General features: G+C 49.3%; 2 protein-coding genes across 53 annotated transcripts in view; one reads left to right on the top strand and one right to left on the bottom strand.

Moving 5' to 3' along the window:
- The window catches only part of MYH10 (myosin heavy chain 10), a 153,136-nt gene extending 140,844 nt beyond the window's left edge, over positions 1-12,292 (top strand). For all 33 annotated transcript variants that reach the window (XM_035300005.3, XM_035300001.3, XM_078372999.1 and 30 more), the window contains 8 exons: positions 1,524-1,685; positions 2,525-2,653; positions 5,347-5,435; positions 6,183-6,306; positions 6,387-6,595; positions 8,194-8,302; positions 9,515-9,687; positions 10,543-12,292. In XM_035300005.3, coding sequence (XP_035155896.1) covers positions 1,524-1,685; positions 2,525-2,653; positions 5,347-5,435; positions 6,183-6,306; positions 6,387-6,595; positions 8,194-8,302; positions 9,515-9,687; positions 10,543-10,687 — 1,140 coding nt within the window. In that variant the 3' untranslated portion in view covers positions 10,688-12,292. The remainder of the gene's footprint in view (positions 1-1,523; positions 1,686-2,524; positions 2,654-5,346; positions 5,436-6,182; positions 6,307-6,386; positions 6,596-8,193; positions 8,303-9,514; positions 9,688-10,542) is intronic.
- Positions 3,092-22,464, bottom strand: part of NDEL1 (nudE neurodevelopment protein 1 like 1) — a 47,244-nt gene continuing 27,871 nt past the window's right edge. For 11 of the 20 annotated variants that reach the window (XM_078373019.1, XM_078373024.1, XM_078373018.1 and 8 more), the window contains 2 exons: positions 20,174-20,241; positions 18,501-19,937 (listed from right to left, as the gene is read on the bottom strand). In XM_078373019.1, the coding sequence (XP_078229145.1) occupies positions 19,810-19,937; positions 20,174-20,241 (196 nt within the window). In that variant the 3' untranslated portion in view covers positions 18,501-19,809. Of the gene's footprint in view, positions 3,252-7,767; positions 7,886-18,500; positions 19,938-19,974; positions 20,242-22,464 lie in introns of those variants that run through there. The other 9 variants (XM_078373022.1, XM_078373029.1, XR_008481493.2 and 6 more) reach the window with 8 other exon arrangements.

The raw sequence follows: 22,464 nt of genomic DNA, 5'->3' as shown, positions 1-22,464 counted from the left end.
CACCCAAATGGTGTCAGCAGGAGGCCTCAGCAGCTCACCACATGGGCTTCCTGAGTGTCCTGGAGGGAGCCTCAGGAGACTGAGAGATCCAAAAGAAAGCAAGCAAGGAGGAAGCTTCCAGGCCTTTTATGACCTAATCTCCCAAGTCTCATGTGATCACTTTTTTATTCCGTTTGTTAGAAACGAGTCACTAAGACTGGCCCACATTAGAGAGATTACACTCCAACTCTTTAAGGTGGGGAATATTAAAGAATTTCTAGACATTTTTTTAAACCACCAAACTTTGAAATATCACGTAAGTGGCTCTACATTAGGAGCCTCCTGCTCTCCTGTGCCTTGAGGTACAGCTCCGGATCTCTGCAGAATCCAGCAAGCAGACGATGAGCGCCTCTGTATTATGCAGGAGCAGCTGCCCTGCTCCTCCTCTCCCACACCAACCCCTGCAGAGGAGCAGCAGCAGCAGCCTTCTTTCTCCCCTTTGGTGAGGACCAGTGGAGCCACCACTCCACCAGGCCTCGCTGCCTCCACACCAGCCGCCATCCTCTTTGCGGGAAGCGTGAGTTCTGTGAAGGCAGGGACCCTTCCTTGCTCACCCAAGCCTCTAGCTGCTAGAGCAATACCTAGGCCGCAGGTATTAAGATATTTATGACCCTGTACCTTAATAAATACATGACAAAGCATTTATGGCTGAATAAGCGGAGGAAGCAGGACAGGTTGGGAAGAGCGTGTCAAGGCAGTGGCACACTGTCCCCGTGGACTCATGGGCTGATAAGGTTTGGAGCTCAACGGCTTCATTTCTGGTGACTGAGGCATTAGGATTTGGTTTAAGGACTCCCGAGCACCTTCTTCTAAGCACCCCTCACACAGTGTGAGCGTAGTGCCCCATCCCCACTGCACATTATGGGGCTCACAGAGTGAAGAGCACCACAGAGTTAGTCCCCCTCGGTTTCCAGCCCACATCCTACTCATCCTCACTCTCCCATCTGCCTGCTCCCGAACTGGCCCTCATTTTGTCCCTCCTCCGTTGGACAGCTTTGACTGCTCCCCACTTTCCTGCTCATTAAAGGCAGTTTCTGACTGGTTCTGACACCCCTGTAACGTGTCCATGCCACAAATTCTCACAACTTTAGGAAACAGACATGCCATCTGCACCTCTTAGCAACTACCCCACGCCCACTCTGTGCCTACCCCAGCCTTTAGTACATGATTACTGCATCATCTCGGGTCTTTCCATCTTGGCTTCATCTACACTCTGAGCTCAGGTCACTGGCTGCCTTCTCGTGTGCCCTTGAAGCAGTCAGTGGGGTGGTTTGTACTAGGTGGTGTTATTTAAACATCTCTTTGAACAAAATTCAGCTACTGTGGTTTTCTGTTCATAATAACTATTCGGTAACAGAGACCTCTACAGAATAACAGAAGGTTCTACTCACCCAAGTCACCAGAGCCCCCACCTGAGGACAGGCTGCCTGCTCTCTGAGTGGATACTTGGACTTAACCCAGCATAATCCAATGCTGTTCGTTAGGTGCGGGAGCTCGAGGCAGAGCTGGAGGACGAGAGGAAACAGCGGGCACTGGCTGTGGCTTCCAAGAAAAAGATGGAGATAGACCTGAAGGACCTCGAAGCCCAGATCGAGGCTGCGAACAAAGCTCGGGATGAGGTGATCAAGCAGCTCCGCAAGCTCCAGGTACGTGCCACTTCCCACGGAGTCTCTGCATGGCACCACATGACCCGTGTGGCTTTTACACAGGGGACAGCACTGCACCGCTGTCACCCACCGTGGGGGCACAGCACCACTGTCAGCATGGCCATGGGTGGGGCAGCAGGCCACGTGTGTCCACTGTGTCCACAGGAGATGCTTGAGCGCACTTAGCAACACATCCTTGTCTTGTTCATCTTTTAGAGGGAAGGCATTCAGTCATTGATCCTTACATATGATATTGGCTCAGTTTTTCACTGATGCCCTCTATCAAGAGTTGAATTTCTTTCTGTTCATGGCTTGAGTATTTTTATATTGAAACGGTATTAGATTTTGTCAAGTGCCTCTTCAGCTTTTATTGTGATGATCATATGGTTACATTAATTCACTTTTCGTTGTCCACCAATCTTGCACTCCTCAGAGATCCCACTTGGTCGTGGAGTATGATCCTTTTTACATGTTGCCAGATTCATTTTGCTACTATGTGGCTGAAGATCTTTGCAGTTGTATTCATAAGGGATTTCATTTTGATCTGTAGTTTTCTTATGATATCCTTGTCATTTCCATATGCTTTTATATTTACAGTGAATGTATATTACTTTTATAATCTAGAAAAAGAACCATGTTTAAAAGCTAAGAATGGTGCCAGGCATAGCGGCTCACACCTGTAATCCCAGCACTTCAGGAGGCCAAGGCAGGAGGAATGCTTGAGGCCTTGAGTTTCAGAACGGCCTGGGCAACATAGCGAGAGCTCATCTCTTAAAAAAATTTTTTTAATTAAAACTAAGGATGCAAATCACCCCCAAAACCTTCTTATTTAATCTTAGGCTCAGATGAAGGATTACCAACGTGAATTAGAAGAAGCTCGTGCATCCAGAGATGAGATTTTTGCTCAATCCAAAGAGAGTGAAAAGAAATTGAAGAGTCTGGAAGCAGAAATCCTTCAATTGCAAGAGGTTGGTTTGTTACTTTTCCATTTGTTCAATATATTTGTCCTTGAAATTTGTCAAGATCAAAAAAAATTTTTTTAATATCTTTGTGGCCCACTGTAATGTCAGTATCCATTTTAGTTGTTGCATTTATTTTGGGTTTTTTGGTTTTTTTTTTTAGTATCCACTTTTAATATGGTCTCCAACCTTGTTACTTCAGTTTGGAAACAGAAAGTGATCAGTTCAACACTGCTCATGTATATTCCTCTACCTCGCTAAAGGCAAAGGAGCTGATGAGTAACTTTTCAGGCCACCTTCTCGGCCTGCTCCCTGTGCAGGAAAGGGAAGTGATACTTTAGTGTTGATAAGCGTGAGGACTGTGTAACCCCAACCTTGTTGATGCAAAATTGCCTGTTTTTACACAGAAGCACTATTCATGTGATAACTTTTTTAAAAGGAGAGAAGTTTCTTTCATTGAATTCCTGTTATTCCTTTATTTATCTTTTTTGTAAGTTCTCATGATGCAGACACAGATAAGTTGCCTACAGGAATTATAACAGAGCAAGACACGCTTAAATATACACATTACCATGTAAATGATGGGTAATCGAAATTTTCTTCAAACCTGGAAAGATAAGTTAAATGTTAGTATCAGTTAATATGAAAAAACTCCCAATACAAACACCTAGAAATCTTGGGTAAAATATTAGCAAAGGCAGAGTTGAATTTGCAAGAAAGGATGGCTCTCTAGGAGTCAGGAATGAATGAGGAACTGAAAACCAGGTCAGTAAATGCCAAGCAGACCCTGAGAGAACCTGAGAGCCAGTTTTGGGAGGTTTTCATCCGGCTGTCCTCTGCCTCACCATTTTTTACTCGTTTTTCTGACTTCTTGAGTTGGACACCTAGCTCATCAGCTTTCAAGCTTCTTGTCTAATATGTCTATAAAAGACTGTAAATTCCCCAGATTTTTGATGTGGAGTCATCTCATTGTCATTTAATTCTAAATTTTTCTAATTCCTATTATGGTTTCTTCTTTATCCCATAAATAATTTAAGCTTGTGGCTTCAATTTTCAAATGTATGGCATTTGCTTCTTTTTTAAGTTGATTTTAGCTTTATCACATTGTGGTCAGAGAATGTTGAGAGGGCTCTGGGACCTAGAACACATTTGTTTTTGTAAATGTTCCACGTATGCTTAAAAACGATGCATGTTAGTCAATGAAGTAGATGTGTAAGCTCTATGTATCCATCATGGGGTTGACTGGTGAGATGCCCAAATACTCATTTCCCCAGGCGCTTTGGCTCTTGGAGCCTGCCTCCTAGAGAGCGCCCCTGGGCCATTACCCACATGTCCAGGCGGCATTCTCTGTACCATGCTCCATGTTTTTTCTTTCAGACTCTCAGGCAAGGTCTGAATCACAGTGCGTTAGGAAGAGACTGAGCTGGAAAGCTGGCCCTGCCTTTACCCCTATTGCTGACACTTTTCCTTCCCTCAGATACCTCTGTTCATTTGGCTTAGAAGCCTCAGGGTCCTTTTCTTTCTCCTATGGGTCCCTCTGTCTACCTAAAGCACTCCCAGCCAGTGGATAGTGAGTGTCTTAAAAGCCCTAGAGGGCAGAACACCAGAGGCCAGATGGCAGAGCTGTCTGGAGTCAGTGGCTCTGGGGTCAGGCCGGGAGCAGGTGCTGCCTCTTTTTCCCTCCTGACTCCCACCCTGCCCCGGGCCTGTCAGAGGACCCACAGCCCACACTCATGTAAGGCACTTGCATGTGCTGGAGCAGGCAGAGGAGCTCCCGTGCAGCCCTGCTCCTAAGACACCTTCAAGGTGTGCTCTTGCCAAATGTGGCATCTTTTGGAAAGGGCAGCTGGTGGGAAGAGCCCTGAACAGGGAGTCAGAACCGACTTTTTGCTGCTGACCAACCTTGGGACTTTGGGCCAATATCTTTGTCCAGGTGGGCCTCAGTTCCCTCATTTATAAAATAAATGCACCCTTGACTCCTTTCTGTGGCAAATCATCTTTCCAAGGAAGTTTGTGGAAAAACAGCCATCATGCAGTTCCTCTCATGGGCTGGCAGGCACAGGGCTGTCCCCATTGTTCTGCCCAGTCCTCACAGAGCCAGCTGAGGAGCCACAAAGGCCTGACTCTCCAGGGCTCCATCCCCTTCAAGAGGCCCTTACCAGAGAGGCCCAGCTCTGCAAACACTTGAGCCCCACGGGTGCACCCACCTGCCTTCTCCCTGTGGGAGCGCTGACCCTCGCTGCTGCACAGCTGCCTGGATCCACACTGGTCCGTGCAGCCAGTTTACTTGATCTCAAACTATGTATGTGAAAGATTCCGCAGGGCAGTAAGTAGGTACAGCTCATGTTTCTTAGGGCCCAGGGTTTGTATAAAGTTCCCGCTCAGTTTATATTAAGAAGTACCTGCTTTCCAAGAAGGGCAGGAACATCACCACCTCTTAGGTTGGAAGTGACAGCAAAGCCCTGATGGCAGGGAAGAGTTCCCTCTGGACATTTCTGTGTCAGATGCTGACACCACACACCACCTGGCTGACCTGCACCAAACAGATTTCCTTGCCAGTTTAATTTCTCAAATCTAAATGACAGCTTGAGGTGCAGGTAAACAGTGTCAGAAACAAGGTCACTGCAGCTCCAGCCACTGTCAGATTCCACAGGTGAGGAAACTGTTCACAGCCAGAGCTTAACACAGTCTTCACTGCTTAGGAACTTGCCTCGTCTGAACGAGCCCGCCGACACGCCGAGCAGGAGAGAGACGAACTGGCCGATGAGATAGCCAACAGCACTTCTGGCAAGTGAGTCTTCCATGGCCAGGGGCAGAGGCGGGTTCTCAGGGCACTGCTGAGAAGGCTGGAGGTGTCAACACACCTGGCATCAGCAGGTGGTTTGCTCCTCCTTCGCTGGGCCTGGGCTGCCTCAGCCATCGTACCCCATGCCAGTCCTGAGTCCTGCAGGTGTGAGCCATGGTCTGCACTAACTGGCACTGCACTCTTCACTTTCCAGTTCATTCGGTTTAGCAAGCAGGTTCCTCAGATATGACCTTTATCTGATTTCATTTTTCGTTAAAAGTCATTATCTTTTTTCCAATTCAGTTGATTTCTCCACTGAATTATTGAACCAAAGGTTCATCATCTACCTTTTTGAGCATGCCATATGAGGACTGAGAATTGTATTCTCAGTGCATTGGAAAACCACTAGAGTTTATGGGTGGGGGGCTGGGCTCGTGCTTGTGTTCTGAAAGTTCACTCTGGCAGCTGTCTGTGGAGAACAGCTGGAGGGAGGCAGGCAGGGCAGCTGGAGGCCACCCCAGCAGTCCAGGTGAGAGATGACAGGCCTGCATCTGGGTGGTGGCAGTGGGGGAGGGTGTTTGCAAGTGTCGTTGGTGGGACCTACTAATGGATTCGGGGATGGGTGCAAGGAAAAGAGAAACTTGAGAATGGCTGCTCAGGTTTCAGCACCAGGGTCGGGGAGGAGTCTTCCCTGAAGCTCCCGTGCTGTGCTGAGCTGGGACTGACCTGTTGCTTCCCCCTCTTCCCTGCCAGGTCTGCGCTGCTGGATGAGAAGCGGCGTCTGGAGGCTCGGATTGCACAGCTGGAGGAGGAGCTTGAGGAGGAGCAGAGCAACATGGAGCTGCTCAACGACCGCTTCCGCAAGACCACTCTGCAGGTGGCCCACACAGGGGCCCGCCACCAAGGGAGGGCTATGCCACCCCTCAGGCACAAGTGACTAAACTCTCTCCTCTCCAGGTGGATACACTGAATGCCGAGCTAGCAGCCGAGCGCAGCGCCGCCCAGAAGAGTGACAACGCACGCCAGCAACTGGAGCGGCAGAACAAGGAGTTGAAGGCCAAGCTGCAGGAGCTAGAGGGTGCTGTCAAGTCCAAGTTCAAGGCCACCATCTCAGCCCTGGAGGCCAAGATTGGGCAGCTGGAGGAGCAGCTTGAGCAGGAAGCCAAGTAAGAGGTTTTTGTTGCTATATATCAAAACTTACCCACCAGGCTCAGTCAGAGACAGACATGCCACTTCCATGAAGGGCTCCCCACGTGGGCAGAGAACATGTACAACCAGAGTGGGCGACAGAAGTTGGCGTGAGCTGAGAGAAGAGCTGCGAGCGTTCAGAGGGTGGAAGGACAGGCCTCTGAGAACACTCAGGGAAGGCTGGGCTTTAGGACTCGGCTCAGGGCTAACTACACTGTGCCCCCTGAGTTTGCATCTCCTACCCAAAGTCCCTTTGCCAAGTGTGTGGTATCACATGAAATGCTAGTTTGCTGGCAGAGATGAAATGCAGTATGACAAAAATCCTAGCCTTTCTTCTCCCCACAGGAAGGGATGGCTTAACAGCTTTCATATTGTTGTATTCAAGCATTCTGAAATGTCTGAGAAACTATACAGCACAGCTCTGGCAGGCAGGCATTTACAAAGCTATCATGCCATATTCCCCAGAACCAGGCAGACCTTCGGATTCACCCTCTGGTTGGGGAGCTTGGAGCCCAGAAATGCAGGGCTTATGGCCAGAACCCTGCATCCTCCCCAGCCCCATGCCCCAGGACTTCCCACTCCACTCTTAGACTCCAGTGGGCTGAAGTAACATAACTCACTCTTTGGGCTGACTCCCTCCCTATCCATTTTTGCATATTTGTCAAGGAACAAAGTAATTTTTTCTATCTTCCATGGAGTCCTCCAAATAAGTTACCTCTCCTTCATATGGGACAACGTAGACCTGTCTACAAATATGGGCTTGTTTCACCTCTAACCAAAGAGTGAGGATAGGGGATTTTTGTTTGTTTTCAGTGTGAGCTGCCAAAGTCCTGTAAATTCTCAAGTGAAACAATCACTTAATAAATTGGGTTATTTCTCAGGCTGAAAGTTTAGGTGATTAAACTAAGAATTGTGTCTTCAAAAGTCTATGTTCAGTATAACTCACAGGTAGCTTGTATGTAACATTTGCTGTTTAGAAGATCACTGCATACAGGCCAGGCGTGGTGGCTCACAACTGTAATCCCAGCACTTTGGGAGGCCGAGGTGGGCGGATCACCTGAGGTTAGGAGTTCAAGACCAGCCTGGCTAATGTGGTAAAACCCCGCCTCTACTAAAAATACAAAAATTAGCCAGGTGTGCTGGCACACACCTGTAATCCCAGCTACTTGGGAGGCTGAGGCACAAGAATCACTTGAACTCAGGAGGTGGAGGTTGCATTGAGCAGAGATGGCACCACTGTACTCCAGCCAGACTGACAGAGACTCCATCTAAACAAACAAAAAAAGTAATATAACTGAGTAGTAATATAACTGAATACCTGTGTACAGTGATTAATACCTACACGTGCAGGACAGGAATAATTTGCTTTCTCTACCTTTTGCTATTGAGGAATATATTAAAGGCAATTCCTTTTTTGACCAGAAGGTTTTAGTACATTAGTCGTGATATTCTGGGCAGAGAGGTCCATAATGCCTCTACCATCTGTCATCTTCCCAAAGAAAAAGGGCTCTTAAAATATTTTTCCCATACAAATATCATTTCAAGAATTTCAGAACTAATGTGACCACTTTCATAGGGAACGAGCAGCCGCCAACAAATTAGTCCGTCGTACTGAGAAGAAGCTGAAAGAAATCTTCATGCAGGTGGAAGATGAACGTCGACATGCAGATCAGTACAAAGAACAGGTACGCTAATGCCTCCCTGGAAGCGTGTTAGTGAAGGAACTGGTGGAGAATGAGCTGGTGGCACAACTGACCGGCAGCATTCAGGAGCCTCCTCATTCTGGTGTTTCAACTCACATGTGCCATTCCATGTTCCTGGCTGGTACCTCTGGGTGCTGGGGACACAGGTGGTAAAAAGGGGGCACTCACAGGAGAGTGGGGAGAGCAGATCAGGAAGCAAGTTCAGTGAGGACTGAACTGTAAAGCTCCTGCGTTCTCCACTAGAATGAATGCTTGATGAGCACAGGGATTTCTGCCTGTTTTGCTCCCTGTTAGCTCCCTAATGCCTAGTATAGTTCCTGGGCATCACTGGCAGTCATGAGGTATTGGCTGGATGCAGGGTGGACACAGGAGACAGTGACTAGAAAGTGAAGGGAAGAGAGGTGTCCTGCACGCTGCACCAGGGTGGTCTTCAGTGTCTGCATCCAGGCCCTTTCTAAGGATGCAGGGAATGTTCTGCAGAACTTTGAACCATGGGTCAGAACTGTCCGGACTGCAGTGTGGGCAGCTGTCCCCTCCCTCCCCTGAGGATTTCACTGCCTTTGGCCCAAACCCTCCCCTACTTCATTCAGTCAGGTCCCACCTCTACCCTTGAAGACTACAGCACTGAGAACAGTTGAAGGTGGTATGAGCTGGACTCGCAAGACACTGGCCGGTCCCTGTGTGGCTCAGGAATGGAGGGCCCAAAAGGGAGGCTCTTAGTTCTTGGGTCAGGTCATCCCAGGGTGGCTTTCTGCTTGTATCCGAGTATAGTATCTGAGATGCCCGTACTTGAAAGAAGGTGTAAGAATGCATTGTGCACTCTCCCAGGGTTGGGGATTATCCCACATTGCTGGTTCCTCTGGATTCTGCAAGAATAACAATTCCCTTTCAGTCCATTAGGTCATGTGTGTGAAGATATTAAACACTCATTTTTCTGCAGAAACTCACCGGTAAAAAGTCTTGAGTATTTTTTTGTTTCTGTTGGCCTAGTGTGCTCTGTAGATGCTGGTTTTGCTGAGAACAGCAGGCTGGTTACAGAGCCTCTGACCAGCCCCCAAGCACGTGTGTACGTGTGTGCGCATCTGTGTGCGCACGCTCACAAAGGCAGAGGGCCACATTGCCACACTTGGGGTGCAAAGAGGCGGACACCGGATTCACCAGTTTGCTTTGTTTTGGTTCATGTACCTCCCCAAGATGGAGAAGGCCAATGCGCGGATGAAGCAGCTTAAACGCCAGCTGGAGGAAGCAGAAGAAGAAGCTACACGTGCCAACGCATCTCGGCGTAAACTCCAGCGGGAACTGGATGATGCCACCGAGGCCAATGAGGGCTTGAGCCGCGAGGTCAGCACCCTGAAGAACCGGCTGAGGTGAGCGGCCATGCGGACCCAAGCTGGCAGGCAGCTGCTTTGTGGGTTAGCTTAGGCTTGGGGCACAGCTGGTCGGACAAAGTTTATTTAGATTCATGCACAGTGACCCATTCTTTCTCCTGAACCACTTATTTAAGATTTCCAACCTTTATAGTCATCCTTTGAGGAGAATAAAAGAGGAGCAGGCCCACTCATTGCCAGTCACTAGAGGACCACACCAGGCTTGAGCTGGGTCAGGTGTCCGTCCACATCCAGACATCTGCTAGCAAGGAGAGGTCCCAGCCTCTGTTAAAAGCAGGACAGGAGCTCCTCCCCGATCTGGTGCCCTCAGCCCTCCTCAGCGCTGTCCTCCTCGCCACACTGTGCACCAGTGAGAGGGTAGAGCATGGGAGAGCTACAGCTGAAGTCTCTGCCCCAGAACAAGAAGTCAGCTGAGGTTTCAGCAAATGAGGGCACACGTAGTGCATACCCTGCTTTTGTGCTACGTTTTTAAAGGGTTATAAAAACACAAAGAATATGCAACAGAGTCCCTACGTGGCCTGCAAATCCTCAAAATACTTGCTATCTGGCTGATCCCTGGTTAACAGGTAGAGCTTGGCCTTAATCCATCTTTCTTACCATTTCCATCACAGACAGTCCTAGGCTGAATCCAGTCTTCCCCAGTTCTCTGAGGACTCTGCTCCGCTTAATCTGCAGGCAGGGTTATGGGAAAGGTAGAAAAGCAGTCTTTCCCCCACAGGGTCATGTGTTTGAGGAAGGGACGCATGGGGGAGGTTCGCGGCATTGAGTGGCTGAACATGTTGACAGCCATGTGCTCCTATTTACCCACCCGCATCTGCTTCCTGTTCTCTCCAGGCGGGGCGGCCCCATCACCTTTTCTTCCAGCCGATCTGGCCGGCGCCAGCTGCACATTGAGGGGGCTTCCCTGGAGCTCTCCGACGACGACACAGAAAGTAAGACCAGTGATGTCAATGAGACGCAGCCAACCCAGTCAGAGTAAAGTCGCAGGAAGCCAGAGGAGGCGATACAGTGGGACACTTAGGAACGCACCCGGTACCAGCCTGCCTTGGGGCCTCCTGCAGATTTAGGAAATTGGCAAGCTACAGGATTCCTTCCTGAAAGATCAACTGTGTCTTAAGGCTCTCCAGCCAACAAATACTGTATCCTGCTTCAAACTTAGGTACAATTGCTCCCCTTTTTATACATAGACACACACAGAACACACATATTAAACAGATTGTTTCATCATTGCATCTATTTTCCAATATAGTCATCAAGAGACCATTTTATAAACATGGTAAGAACCCTTTTTCAAACAAACTCCAGGCCCTTCGTTGCAGGTCGCTGGGTCATTGGGGCAGCGCCGTGGTCCTTGCTGTCACTCTGCATGCTCTCTGTCGTACAGACAGGTAACCTAGTTCTGTGTTCACGTGGCCCCCGATCCTCAGCCACATCAAGTCTCCTAGACCATGGTGGACCCTAAACTGCATTGTATCTCTCATATCCTTCCAATAATGATCAACACTATTTCAGTGAGCAAACTGTGAAAGGGGCTTTGGAAAGAGTGGGAGGGGTGGGCTGGATTGGAAGCAACACCCATTTGGGGTTACCTTGCCCATCCCCCAAGGGGGCCTGCCCCTCGAGTCGATGGTGTCCCGCGTCTACTCATGTGAACTGTCCTTGGCCAGGGCTGGTCTGTGCATAGCAGGGATAGTGGCCACAGTGCAGCCAAGGCCCCGGTTGGCAGCCATGGATCACGTAGACTTCCAGATGGTCTCCCGAACCGCCGGGCTCTGCCGGCGCCCTCCTCACGTCAGGAGCAAGCAGCCGTGGACCCCTAAGCCGAGCTGGTGGAAGGCCCACCCTCGCCAACCAGGCCCTCACGCTGACCTTGCAAATTCAGCCGCTGCTTTGAGCCCAAAATGGGAATATTGGTTTTGTGTCCGAGGCTTGTTCCAAGTTTGTGAATGAGGTTTATGGAACCTCCAGAACAGAGGCCATCCTCCTGAATGTTGACATGCCAGTGGGTGTGACTCCTCATTTCTCCTTCTCCCTTCCCTTTGGACAGTGTTACAGTGAACATTTAGCATCCTGTTTTTGGTTGATAGTTAAGCAAACTGACATTACAGAAAGTGCCTTAGACACTACAGTACTAAGACAATGTTGAAGATATTATTTGCCTCTATAACAATTTAATGTATTCAGTTTTGACTGTGCTTCATATCCTGTACCTCTCTAGTCAAAGTGGTAATTACAAACATTCAGTGACAATGAATCAGTGTTAATTATAAATCCTTGATCCTCTGCAATGTGCTTGAAAACACAAACCTTTTGGGTTAAAAGCTTTAACATCTGTTAGGAAGAATTTGTCCTGTGGGTTTGGAATCTTGGATTTTCCCCCTTTATGAATTGTACTGGCTGTTGACCACCAGACACCTGACTGCAAATATCTTTTCTTGTATTCCCATATTTCTAGACAATGATTTTTGTAAGACAATAAATTTATTCATTATAGATATTTGCGCCTGCTCTGTTTACTTGGAGAAAAAAAGCACCCGTGGAGAATAAACAGACCTCAATAAATAAGAATAATCATGTGAACACAGAATCTGTTTCTCACCTTCTGTTCTCGATTTCCCACCTGTGATCTGACTGGAGGGTGGGCACTATGCAGACTTCAAATGATGGCGCCAGGCCTTTTGCTGAGGGCGCTGTCTCCCGGTTCAGACGACAGGATGATTCTCAGGGCTGTCCTGGCTCCAAGTCCTGTTCCTGCCAGTGCCTCGTGGGGTGCAGATGCACTAGGAAGGGAAAGACCACCCAAAGGCAGGAGCTGGCCCAGCTGTTAAGGGGGTGATTTAGGAGGGATCTGGTCACCAACCAATGAGGCACACTGCTGGGTTAGAACATGTTAAGAGGATCCAAGACATTTCAGGCTGCATTTTCAGGCAGATACGCAGTGAAGATGCCTTTGGGAGAATTCTGTAATGAGGCCAACAGCAGCCTCTCTAGTGTGGACCAACCAGGTTGAGAGCGAAATCCTAGGGCAGCACAAAATCATAAAGAGAATGCTAATTTCTTATTCCACAGTATTCTTGTGTTGAGCTGGTTCTGGTATAAGGGGTCTATCACTAGGCTTCCTGGCAGCAGTGGAACTGTGTGAAATGGCAGGCATGCCCTCTTCCTCCTGTGCCACTACCATAGGTGAGGAAAGGTGTTTCAGTGGGGTTCCCAGCCCCGCATCCAGTTCTTATCCAAGAGTATGGAATTCAGAGGCTTTTTTTTTCTCAAAAAGTAAGAATTCTGGGCTGGGTGTGGTACTCAAGCCTGTAATCCCAGCACTCTGGGAGGCCAAAGCAGGTGAATCATTTGAGGTCAGAAGTTTAAGACCAGCCTGACAAACATGGTGAAACCCCGTCTCTACTAAAAATGCAAAAATGAGCCAGGTGTGGTGGCGCACACCTAGAGTCCCAGCTACCTGTGGGGCTGAGGCATGAAAATCACTTGGACCCAGGAGGCAGAGGCTGCAGAGACCCAGCAGAGATCACGCCAGTGCACTCCAACCTGGGCAACAGAGGAAGACTCTGTCTCAAAAGAAAAAAAGAATCCTTCCCTACTGGCTGGTCTAATTGGCATTCACGTCAGTTTCCCAACTACTCAGCGTGCCAGGAGAAACAATCTGTGCGGACCAATTTCAGGGCCTGATTCTGCAAAAATACTATTTATAACTAGAACGGACCTTTCTTTATTGAACCATCACTCCAGACCTAAGGAAAGGTAGTTTTTTGTATTTTGTTTTTGGTTTTTGAGACGGAATTTCGCTCTTGTTACCCAGGCTGGAGTGCAATGGTGCGATCTCGGCTCACCGCAACCTCCGCCTCCTGGGTTCAGGCAATTCTCCTGCCTCAGCCTCCTGAGTAGCTGGGATTACAGGCACACGCCACCATGCCCAGCTAATTTTTTGTATCTTTAGTAGAGATGGGGTTTCACCATGTTGACTGGGATGGTCTCGATCTCTTGACCTTGTGATCCACCCACCTCAGCCTCCCAAAGTGCTGGGATTACAGGCGTGAGCCACCGCGCCCGGTGGATAGTTTATACCACCTTTTTTGAGCATTCAGAGCACGAGGAAGTTTATGGCAGCTGGGCTTTGAGTGTATCAGAAAGTGAAGCTGGTCAGCTTCAACCCAGCAGCAGTGCGGCTCCCAGTGAGGACAAACTCAGGCAAGACTTGCTCTTTTGCTGAGGTGGGGTTTGACGACACAACGCTGTGCTGGGGCTTCATTTAGGACTGTGACTGCTCTGCCCTTGCCTCCTCATAGGCACTGGTTTTTTGTTTTTTTGAGACGAGTTTCACTCTTGTCGCCCAGGCTGGAGTGCAGTGACGCGATCTCGACCCACTGTAACCTTCGCCTCCTGGTTCAAGCGATTCTCCTGCCTCAGCCTCCCGAGTAGTTGGGATTACAGGCATGTGCCACCACACCTGGCTAATTTTTGTAATTTTAGTAGAGATGGGGTTTCATCATGTTAGTCAGGCTGGTTTTGAACTCATGACCTCAGATGATCCATCCACCTCAGCCTCCCAAAATGCTGGGATTACAAGGTGTGAGCCACCGTACCCAGCCTTTTTGTTTTTTTTTTTAATACAGCCATTCCAGGGGATTATTTTAAACTGCTCTGGAGGGATAACGACTTTTTTTTTTTTTTTTTGAGATGGAGTCCCACTCTGTTGCCCAGGCTAGAGCACAGTGGCACGATCTCGGCTCACTTCAAACTCTGCCTCCGGGTTCAAGCGTTTCTCTGCCTCAGCCTCCCAAGTAATTGGGATTACAGGCGCCCACCACCATGCCTGGCTAATTTTTATTTTTGTTTTGTAGAAACACGGTTTCACCATGTTGGACAGGCTGGTCTCGAACTCCCGGCCTCAGGTGATCTGCCCACCTTGGCCTCTCTTCCTAAGTGCTAGGATTACAGGTGTGAGCCACCATGCCCGGCCAATAACACCTATTTCTAGCCTGCTGGCTTGAGGGGATACTTCCAATTCCTGATGGTATCAGGCTGTAGATTTGTCACATCTTTCTGTCACCAATTTTTCCTGTCCCAGGAAACCTCAGCTAAGTTGAACTGTGGGCCGTAGGCCAAGCTGTTCTAGCCAGCCCTTCCTACGGCCCTGGGTATGACTGGCCCATGGCCCTTTTCCCCAGAGCCGGTGTTGCTGAGGGACAGACATGTCCATGTCAGAGAAGAGAGCTCACGGCTATCAAACACCACCTTCCTGCCCTTCCTTCATCCCTCCAAAAAAGAAAAAAGCCAGAACAGGCTCCAGGTTGGAATCCTTAGAAAGTGGTGATGACTCCTCCCCGTCAAGTTCCAGGCAGGTCTCCCCTCACCAGGCTCACCCACACAGGCTTCCCAGTCTCTGGGAGGGATGCAAGAAAGCACCTCTCCCTTTCCATCTTTCTGAGACAACATCCACACCAAGAGCTTTCCCAAATTTTGAGTGTTTGCCAAAATGCTGTCCTGAGCCAGCTGTCAGGACCAGACAGAGAAGTCGACTTCCTTTTGTAGGCACCTGCCATTTGGGAATCAAGCAAATTGTGAAGTACCTCATCTTGTTGGAAATCTCAGTATGAAGCTATGAAAGAGTGGATGTCTATCATTACTGCCGCTTTTCAGAGATGTTCACGTAGCTACAGAGCCTTTATACCAGGCAGAAAGTGTGGCTCCAGCCTTCAACCTCTCCTGAGACTAGGCAACCCACTCTCAGGCTCTATTTGGCTGACTGGATGTCACAAAGCCTTATTCAAGAGGTAATGTGACATAACTGGCAAACTGGGTCTGACAGATTCCCACGCAGAGCACTGCCTCTCCCAAGTATGTGCCATACTGCACAGGTGCCAGGGCGCCCCCGGCTTCACGCACACATCATCTGTGTCTCGTAATCACTGTCAGTAGGTGACAGCTGTGATAGTGTCATTGCCCGATTCCTGGCAAGATCGATAAGCCCAGCATCAAAACTTGCAGGATGGGAAATACAAAATTAGGAGTGGTGGCACATGCCTGTAATCCCAACTACTTGGGAAGCTGAGGCAGGAGAATCGCTTGAACCCAAGAGGTGGAGGTTGAAGAGAGCCAAGTGTGCCACTGCACTCAAGCCTAGGCAACAAGAGCAAAACTCCATCTGAAAAAAAAAAAAAGAAAAAAAAACCTTGCAGAATGTTTATCAGCAGCTTAGAAGGAAAATCTGGAGCCTGCACTGCAATCTGCTTTCCAGGAATGCTGCATCACCAAGACCCTGAGACAGGGCACCACACTGTTATAGACAGGGAGAGGGCAGAGCCGGCTACGGGGTGCTCCCTAAAGCTGTGGCTCCACCCAGATGCCTCCCCTTTCCCAGAGGTGCCAGCTTCCACCTTGGCTCTCAGAGACACGAACTAGTGGCACCTCTGGGGCAGCTGCAGAGAGAGGCGGAGTCAGCATGTGCGGGTGGCACAGGAGGAAGGCTCCTGCTGCAAAGGCTGTGCCAGCCCTGCTACTCGTCATTTCCAAGCCTTCCAAACCTGCTCCTCTCCCAGGGCACAGGACAGAGCATGGGAGTCAAGGCCAGAGAGGCCTTACGTTTGGAAAGGCACAGCAGAAAAAGACCAGGCTCATGCCCAAGCCTGGCTTCACCATGAATTAGCCGTGTGAGCTCAGGCAAGTCATACCCAGGCCCACAGTCCCTTCTGCCACCTGCCATCAGAGCAGCATGTCCTGCCCTCAGGTCACTTCTGTAGTTCTTGCAGGCCTCCCTGTGACTCAAGTTCCCAGCTTTGGCTTCTGGCTCTCTTCTGTGTTGGTGGGGGTTCATTTCTGGCTACTCTGGGCTGAAGGAAGTGGAGTGCTGGCTACTACTTTTGTTTTTTTTTTTTTTTTTGAGACGGAGTTTCACTCTTGTGACCCGGGAGTGCAGTGGTGTGAGCTCGGCTCTCTGCAACCTCCAACTCCCAGGTTCAGGCAATTCTCCTGCTTCAGCCTCCCGAGTAGCTAGGACTACAGGCACATGCCACTACGCCCGGCTAGTTTTTATATTTTTAGTAGAGATGGGTTTTCACCATGTTGGCCAGAATGGTCTCAGTCTCCTGACCTCATGATCCACCTGCCTCGGCTTCCCAAAGTGCTGGAACTACAGGCGCACACCACCACGCCTGCTAGTTTTTCTATTTTTAGTAGAGACAGGGTTTCACCATGTTGGCCAGGATAACCTCAATCTCCTGACCTCAGGATCTGCCCACCTCGGCCTCCCAAAGTGCTGGGATTGCAGGCGTGGGCCACCGCACCTGGCCACTACTCTTCTAAGATGACATTTGGGAATGAGGGATAGGACTGAGTGGCTGTAATGCAAACACCTGGAGGCAAGCAGCTGTCCACCACCTGGGAGGTGAGCCCCACCAGCAGGGAGAAACAGCACACGGACGCAGCTCAGGGAGGCTCATACCCAAGGTTTCAACAGGATGAGTGAAACCAAGCACCTGGTGGCCCCAGGAAGAAACCCCACCCAGAGGCACTCTTTAGCTAGACAGGCAACCAACACATAGCGACACTCATGCCAGGTAGCAGATGCTCTCTGACCACATCCAAAGCAGCAGCTTACACCACACAGTCCACACAGAAAGTGGGAGATGAGGTCCAGGTAGGCAGTTTCCTCCCAGGGTCATTTACCAAGAGTTGCTACAGCCACAGAAAATGTCACTAAGGCTGGGCGCAGTGGCTCACGCCTGTAATCCCAGAACTTTGGGAGGCTGAGGTGGGCGGATTACCTGAGATCAAGAGTTTGAAACCATCCTGACCAACATAGTGAAACCCTGTCTCTACTAAAAAAAAAAAAAAAAATTAGCCAGGCATGGCTGTGGGCACCTGTAATCCCAACTACTTGGGAAGCTGAGTCAGGAGAATTGCTGGAACCTGAGAGGCAGAGGTTCCAGTAAGCTGAGATTGCACCACTGCACTCCAGCCTGGGCAACAGGGCAAGATTCTGTCTCAAAAAAAAAAGTCACTGAAGTTGATATATAAGCCCCCACTGCTAAATTAGACAAAGAAAATTTTTTAATTTTTAAAGTGGAAGTCTCTTCCCAAAGGGTCCAGAAATAAGCCCAATGGTACACTGCTACCATTCCAGGGACATGGCCCAGGCTCTTCTGGACCCAGAACAGTGGTGACATGCAGTGGATGACTCGTGGGCCCCCGTAGCCAGGGCCCTTCCTCCAGCCATCAACTGAGTGACCAGCACTTGGCAGAATAGTCTGGATAAGATAAGCCCAGGGTGCTTACATGCAAAGGAAGTGAGAAATCATTTGGAGAGCCAGGGACCAAGATTCAGGGCTCCAAACATCATCTGTGCTTTAACCAGAGTTAAAGCCCTCCTTGCTGTGTTTTAGTTGGGGTTCTACACAAATAGAGGTCGGCTTATGTTGAAACCTCTCATTTAATCCAGTCCTTCCAATGAGGGTTGGCAAAGAAGCTGGAAGTTGCTGCACATCAACAGGTGGCTTAGGATCGTCCTCTCAGCCACTGCCAGCCCGGCCAGGCGCAGCACACACCCACCACCAGTATCCCTGGAGAGGCAGCTCAGGACAAAATCCCCAAGAATAGCAGATATTCCTGTCCATAGATAATAGAGAAATGTTTGACAATGGATCCTGCTTAATAGTTCTTATTCACTCAGGGTTTTGATTCAGTTTTCATTTACTTATAGTTTTAAAACTGTAAGCTATACTGTTTACGTTGTTAGAAGCAAACATGTCAGAATCTGATGCATTCACATAGACTCCCAGTTTACACGTTCTTCAATCAATGTGTTTATTACTTTGCGTCTTGCTACCAAATATCTGGCACCTTCTCTCACTCACTAGCTCTAACCTGAGGGCTGAGGAGATGCGCCAGATCGAAGCGACTTCTAATCCAGAATGACAACATCTGTCATGTGACAGCATGGCTGCAGGACCAACTCCCGGGTCCGCCCCAGTTACTCCAGCACTTCATGATCTTCTACCCTCAACATCCTTCTCCTGGTCCTTCCTTCCAGATTTTCACATGGGGCCCAGGCCATTCTCAAACTGCTCCTGGAAACACAGGCAAGCCCAGAAGCCAGTGCCAAGAAACAACATGAGGACGCCCGCTCTGCGCAGGAGACCCCTCCAGAAACCACTTCATCTCTATCCCATTCCCGGCTGCTGCCTGCTGCGCATCCCATGTCAGAGCAGCAGTGACGCTGTAACCTGGCTTCATGGGCCCCAGCGCTCCTCTCATGGGATGGCAGAGAGTGAAGAAAGCAACGGCAATCCTTTTTTTCTGTGAAATTTATTGTTTCCACATTAAAAGACTGTTTTTGAGGGGAAGTATTTTTTGTATCCACATGATGATCCTATACAGCTGCCCGGAGTAGGACACCATCAGAGTCATTAACATGCCATATGAGTTCTGAATAAATAAAAGCGACAAAGCCCAAGTTATATACAAATATCTTAGGCAATAATGTTTACAAACCTATGTACAATAAAACAAATGTAAACAGTAAATGCAGCATGAGAGTAATCAAAGGATGCACAGGGACAACCACCATTATCAGTCCACCCCCCGAGCCGGCGCCGGCCTGCCCTGGAGCCACTCACCCTTCCTAACACAACAGGACGGCCCTTGGAAGAGAAAACAAAAACGCTCTGAAGATGAAGACTTCAGATGAACTGAAGAACCAGAAGGCTGGCGAGAGGCTGCCCCCCCCCCTCCCTCACCCCGAGTCTGAGGCACAGGGAGGAGGAGACAGCACAGAGGCTCGGCCTGTGTATGCCCCGCCCCAGAGGCCCTGCCACGTGGGGCTCAGACAGGCGTTGTGCTGCTCTGGGAGGCAAGTCCATGGAATGGTAGCTGCTTAAGTAAAATCAGAAGGTGCAGAAAACGTTCCCTAATTCAGTGACCTTCCTGACCCTTTGCCAGAAACAGGCCCAAACTGTGAGGGGCGGAGTGGGGGACACATGATCATGAGCACTGGAGATGCCTGGGTGTGAGCTCCGGAGGGCACATACTGACCTGATTCGAGGAGAACTTCTAGAAGATTTGCAATGTCCTAAACACAACTAAATCCTATCAGTACAGCAGAGTGGGGACTATGAGGCAGGTGTGATGAATGGGTACTTCTGCATCCAGTGACCAAGTAATACACGTATGTATCACCTTGTGACCCACAAAAGTGCAATCATGTGAAACCAACGGCACTACGGCGAGAAGAGAAAATAGCCAGTATTGATATCGCGCAGAGTCCCGGGGCTGGGCAGGGCCCAGCAGCCGCCACTGCATGCAGCCTGCCCTCTGTCAGCCGTGCGGAGGCAGACGGAGGGGCACGGGGCCGGGCCCAGGCACCGAGGGGTGAGGCGTGGGTGTCCTGGATTGTTGGAGGAGGGCAGGACACCCACCTGGAGGCTGGGCACTCACACACTGAGAGGCAGCATACCCGGTGCTGACGAGGGACGGGAGGAGCCCAGACCAGGAGGAGGAGCTGGGTCAAAGCCATTTACTGCCCTGTGGGAGCAACCAGAGCACAGAAAGGAAGAAAGGGGAAAAGAAAAACAAACAGTCATTTACAATCACTCACACACAATAGGAAATTCATTTGCTTTCTAAAACTACTCCTCGCCCATAGTAGGGTCCTGATGGCCCAGGGGTACTGGCTGCCGGGGAAAGCACCAGCTCGTTAGAGAACTGAGCCTTGGGAATCCTGGGGAACCAGGACCACATGGCCCTTCTTGGCGACTTCCGCACACCGGCCACTGAAGCCACAGTCCTGATTCTTTCCCCAGAGAGCAGCTCCAAATACCTGGCAAGAGGAAGCTAAATAATGGTACAACTAAACAGTAAGATATCACACAGCCATTAAAAACGCATTCCATGAGTTTTTTTAATAGCATGGGAAAATATTCAGAATGTAACTAACACTAAGTGGAAAAAGAAGGCGGTTACCAAACTGTGTATATTCAATAATACAAAAGAAAAAAAGCAAATACTAAATATTCTAGATTCTAGACTATAGCCCCTTAGACATTACTATCTATGTAGCTAAATCTACAATGCAGGAAGGGACATGTGTATACATGAATGTATATATACACACATTATATATGCACACACATATACAAACACATATATGTACATAGGATCATATATATCATAGAAAAAAATTTTAAGAATCGTTATTTTTCTTCCCTCTGGGTTGTGAATTTTGTCTACTACTTTATCCTTTTTTAACCATTTTCCAAATCTCCTACAATGGATTAACACATAAATATCTTAATAAGGTGGAGAAAAATAACTTTTAAAAATTGTTTAGCTGGCAACGCCAGATAAGTAGGCTTTTCAATGCAGACTCGTGTGCAGGCAGCCCAGCCCAACCCACTAACCTGCAGCCAGGACCCAGCACCCAGAGCCCAGCGATGCAGGGAGCTCCCCAGCGCCCCCCTTTGCCCCCATGCAGTGCAGCCACAGAAAGCAGCAAGACAGGGAGGGAGTGTGCAGCCTGGAACCTCCCTCAGGAGCCACTTCAGCCTTTCCACCTTGAAAAGCTTCCTAGGAAAACTTGTCCCACTAGCAATTAGGGAGATACAGCCAACTACAACAAGGGGCCACACTGCACCCCATCTGCTCACTACTGCTCCCACCAACTCATCAGAGGGGTCCAGGGAGCTGAATACAGTCTCATGGAGAGAGGTTCTCTTTAAAAAAAAAAAAAAAGTGCTGTGACAGTCCCTGCAGAGACAGCTGTTTCATACATGGACAAGGTAAGGATAACCTCACAGAGAAACAGGCTTGCAGACTTATCAAACAGTCCCTGCCTACTTGGAAGAAACAAAGCTGATACCTAAAGAAACTCAGAGTACACATCTGGAATTTCAATTCCAACCACGCATACAGAGACTGAGAGCCACAGCACAGGCTCTGCCAAATGTTATTTCTCCCTGGTGTACACCGTCCTCCTTCCAGGACAAACAGTCGGATCTCCCCTTTCCTCGATGGGTTGGGAAAGGTCTGATTTTTGACCTTCAACACGTTTGAAAGTTTAAACCATGCTTTCCCATTCTCCCAAGGTCACATGCCTGTGCCTCTTCTGGGGCCAAGGCCATATCCTATTTGCCACAGTAGCCCTCATATAATAGATTCCATCTGTCTGGCTAGTCCCAGAGTCCCTGACACCTGCTTCTCCTAGAAACCTCAGGGATAACCAGGCAGGCCCCACAAATGACTGCAGCTCTCAGCATGCAAACCTCAGATTCCGAGCCTCACAGACCACAGTGGCAGCCCCCAAACTTGGACTGCAGACAACCCCCGGAACCCAGCAGAAAGGGAGCACCGGTGGATGAATCTGACACCTGGGCCACAGAGGTGTGCAAAAGCAGCAACTAGGAGATGGCTCCTTGAGGAGGCTGAGGGCTGGGTTTCTGGCATTTTCAAGTGAGATGGACCTTTAAGGAACATGAGGTTCTTCCCACTATTAACTGCGCCAAGGAAACCAAAGCAAGAGAAGGTCCAGCCATTAACCTCAGCTTGCCTAGTGAGCCGTCGATGGGGAAGTCAGGCCCAGCTGCCTCCAGATGCCCAGGCCAGCACCCTTTCCTAGTCTCCTGATCATAGGTACCCAGCAGCCCTCAGCAAGCAACCACTTCAGCACTCCCAAGGCAGCTCGGCTCTGATGGGAAAAGCAAGTGATGCAGCCCAGGGTATAAAGAGAACTGGTAGATTTCTGTGTGGACA

Source organism: Callithrix jacchus, chromosome 5 (genome assembly GCF_049354715.1).
Source record: "Callithrix jacchus isolate 240 chromosome 5, calJac240_pri, whole genome shotgun sequence".
Classification (NCBI taxonomy): domain Eukaryota; kingdom Metazoa; phylum Chordata; class Mammalia; order Primates; family Cebidae; genus Callithrix; species Callithrix jacchus.
The sequence above is the reverse complement of the archived record's forward strand: the minus strand, read 5'-3'. Positions and strand labels throughout refer to the sequence as shown.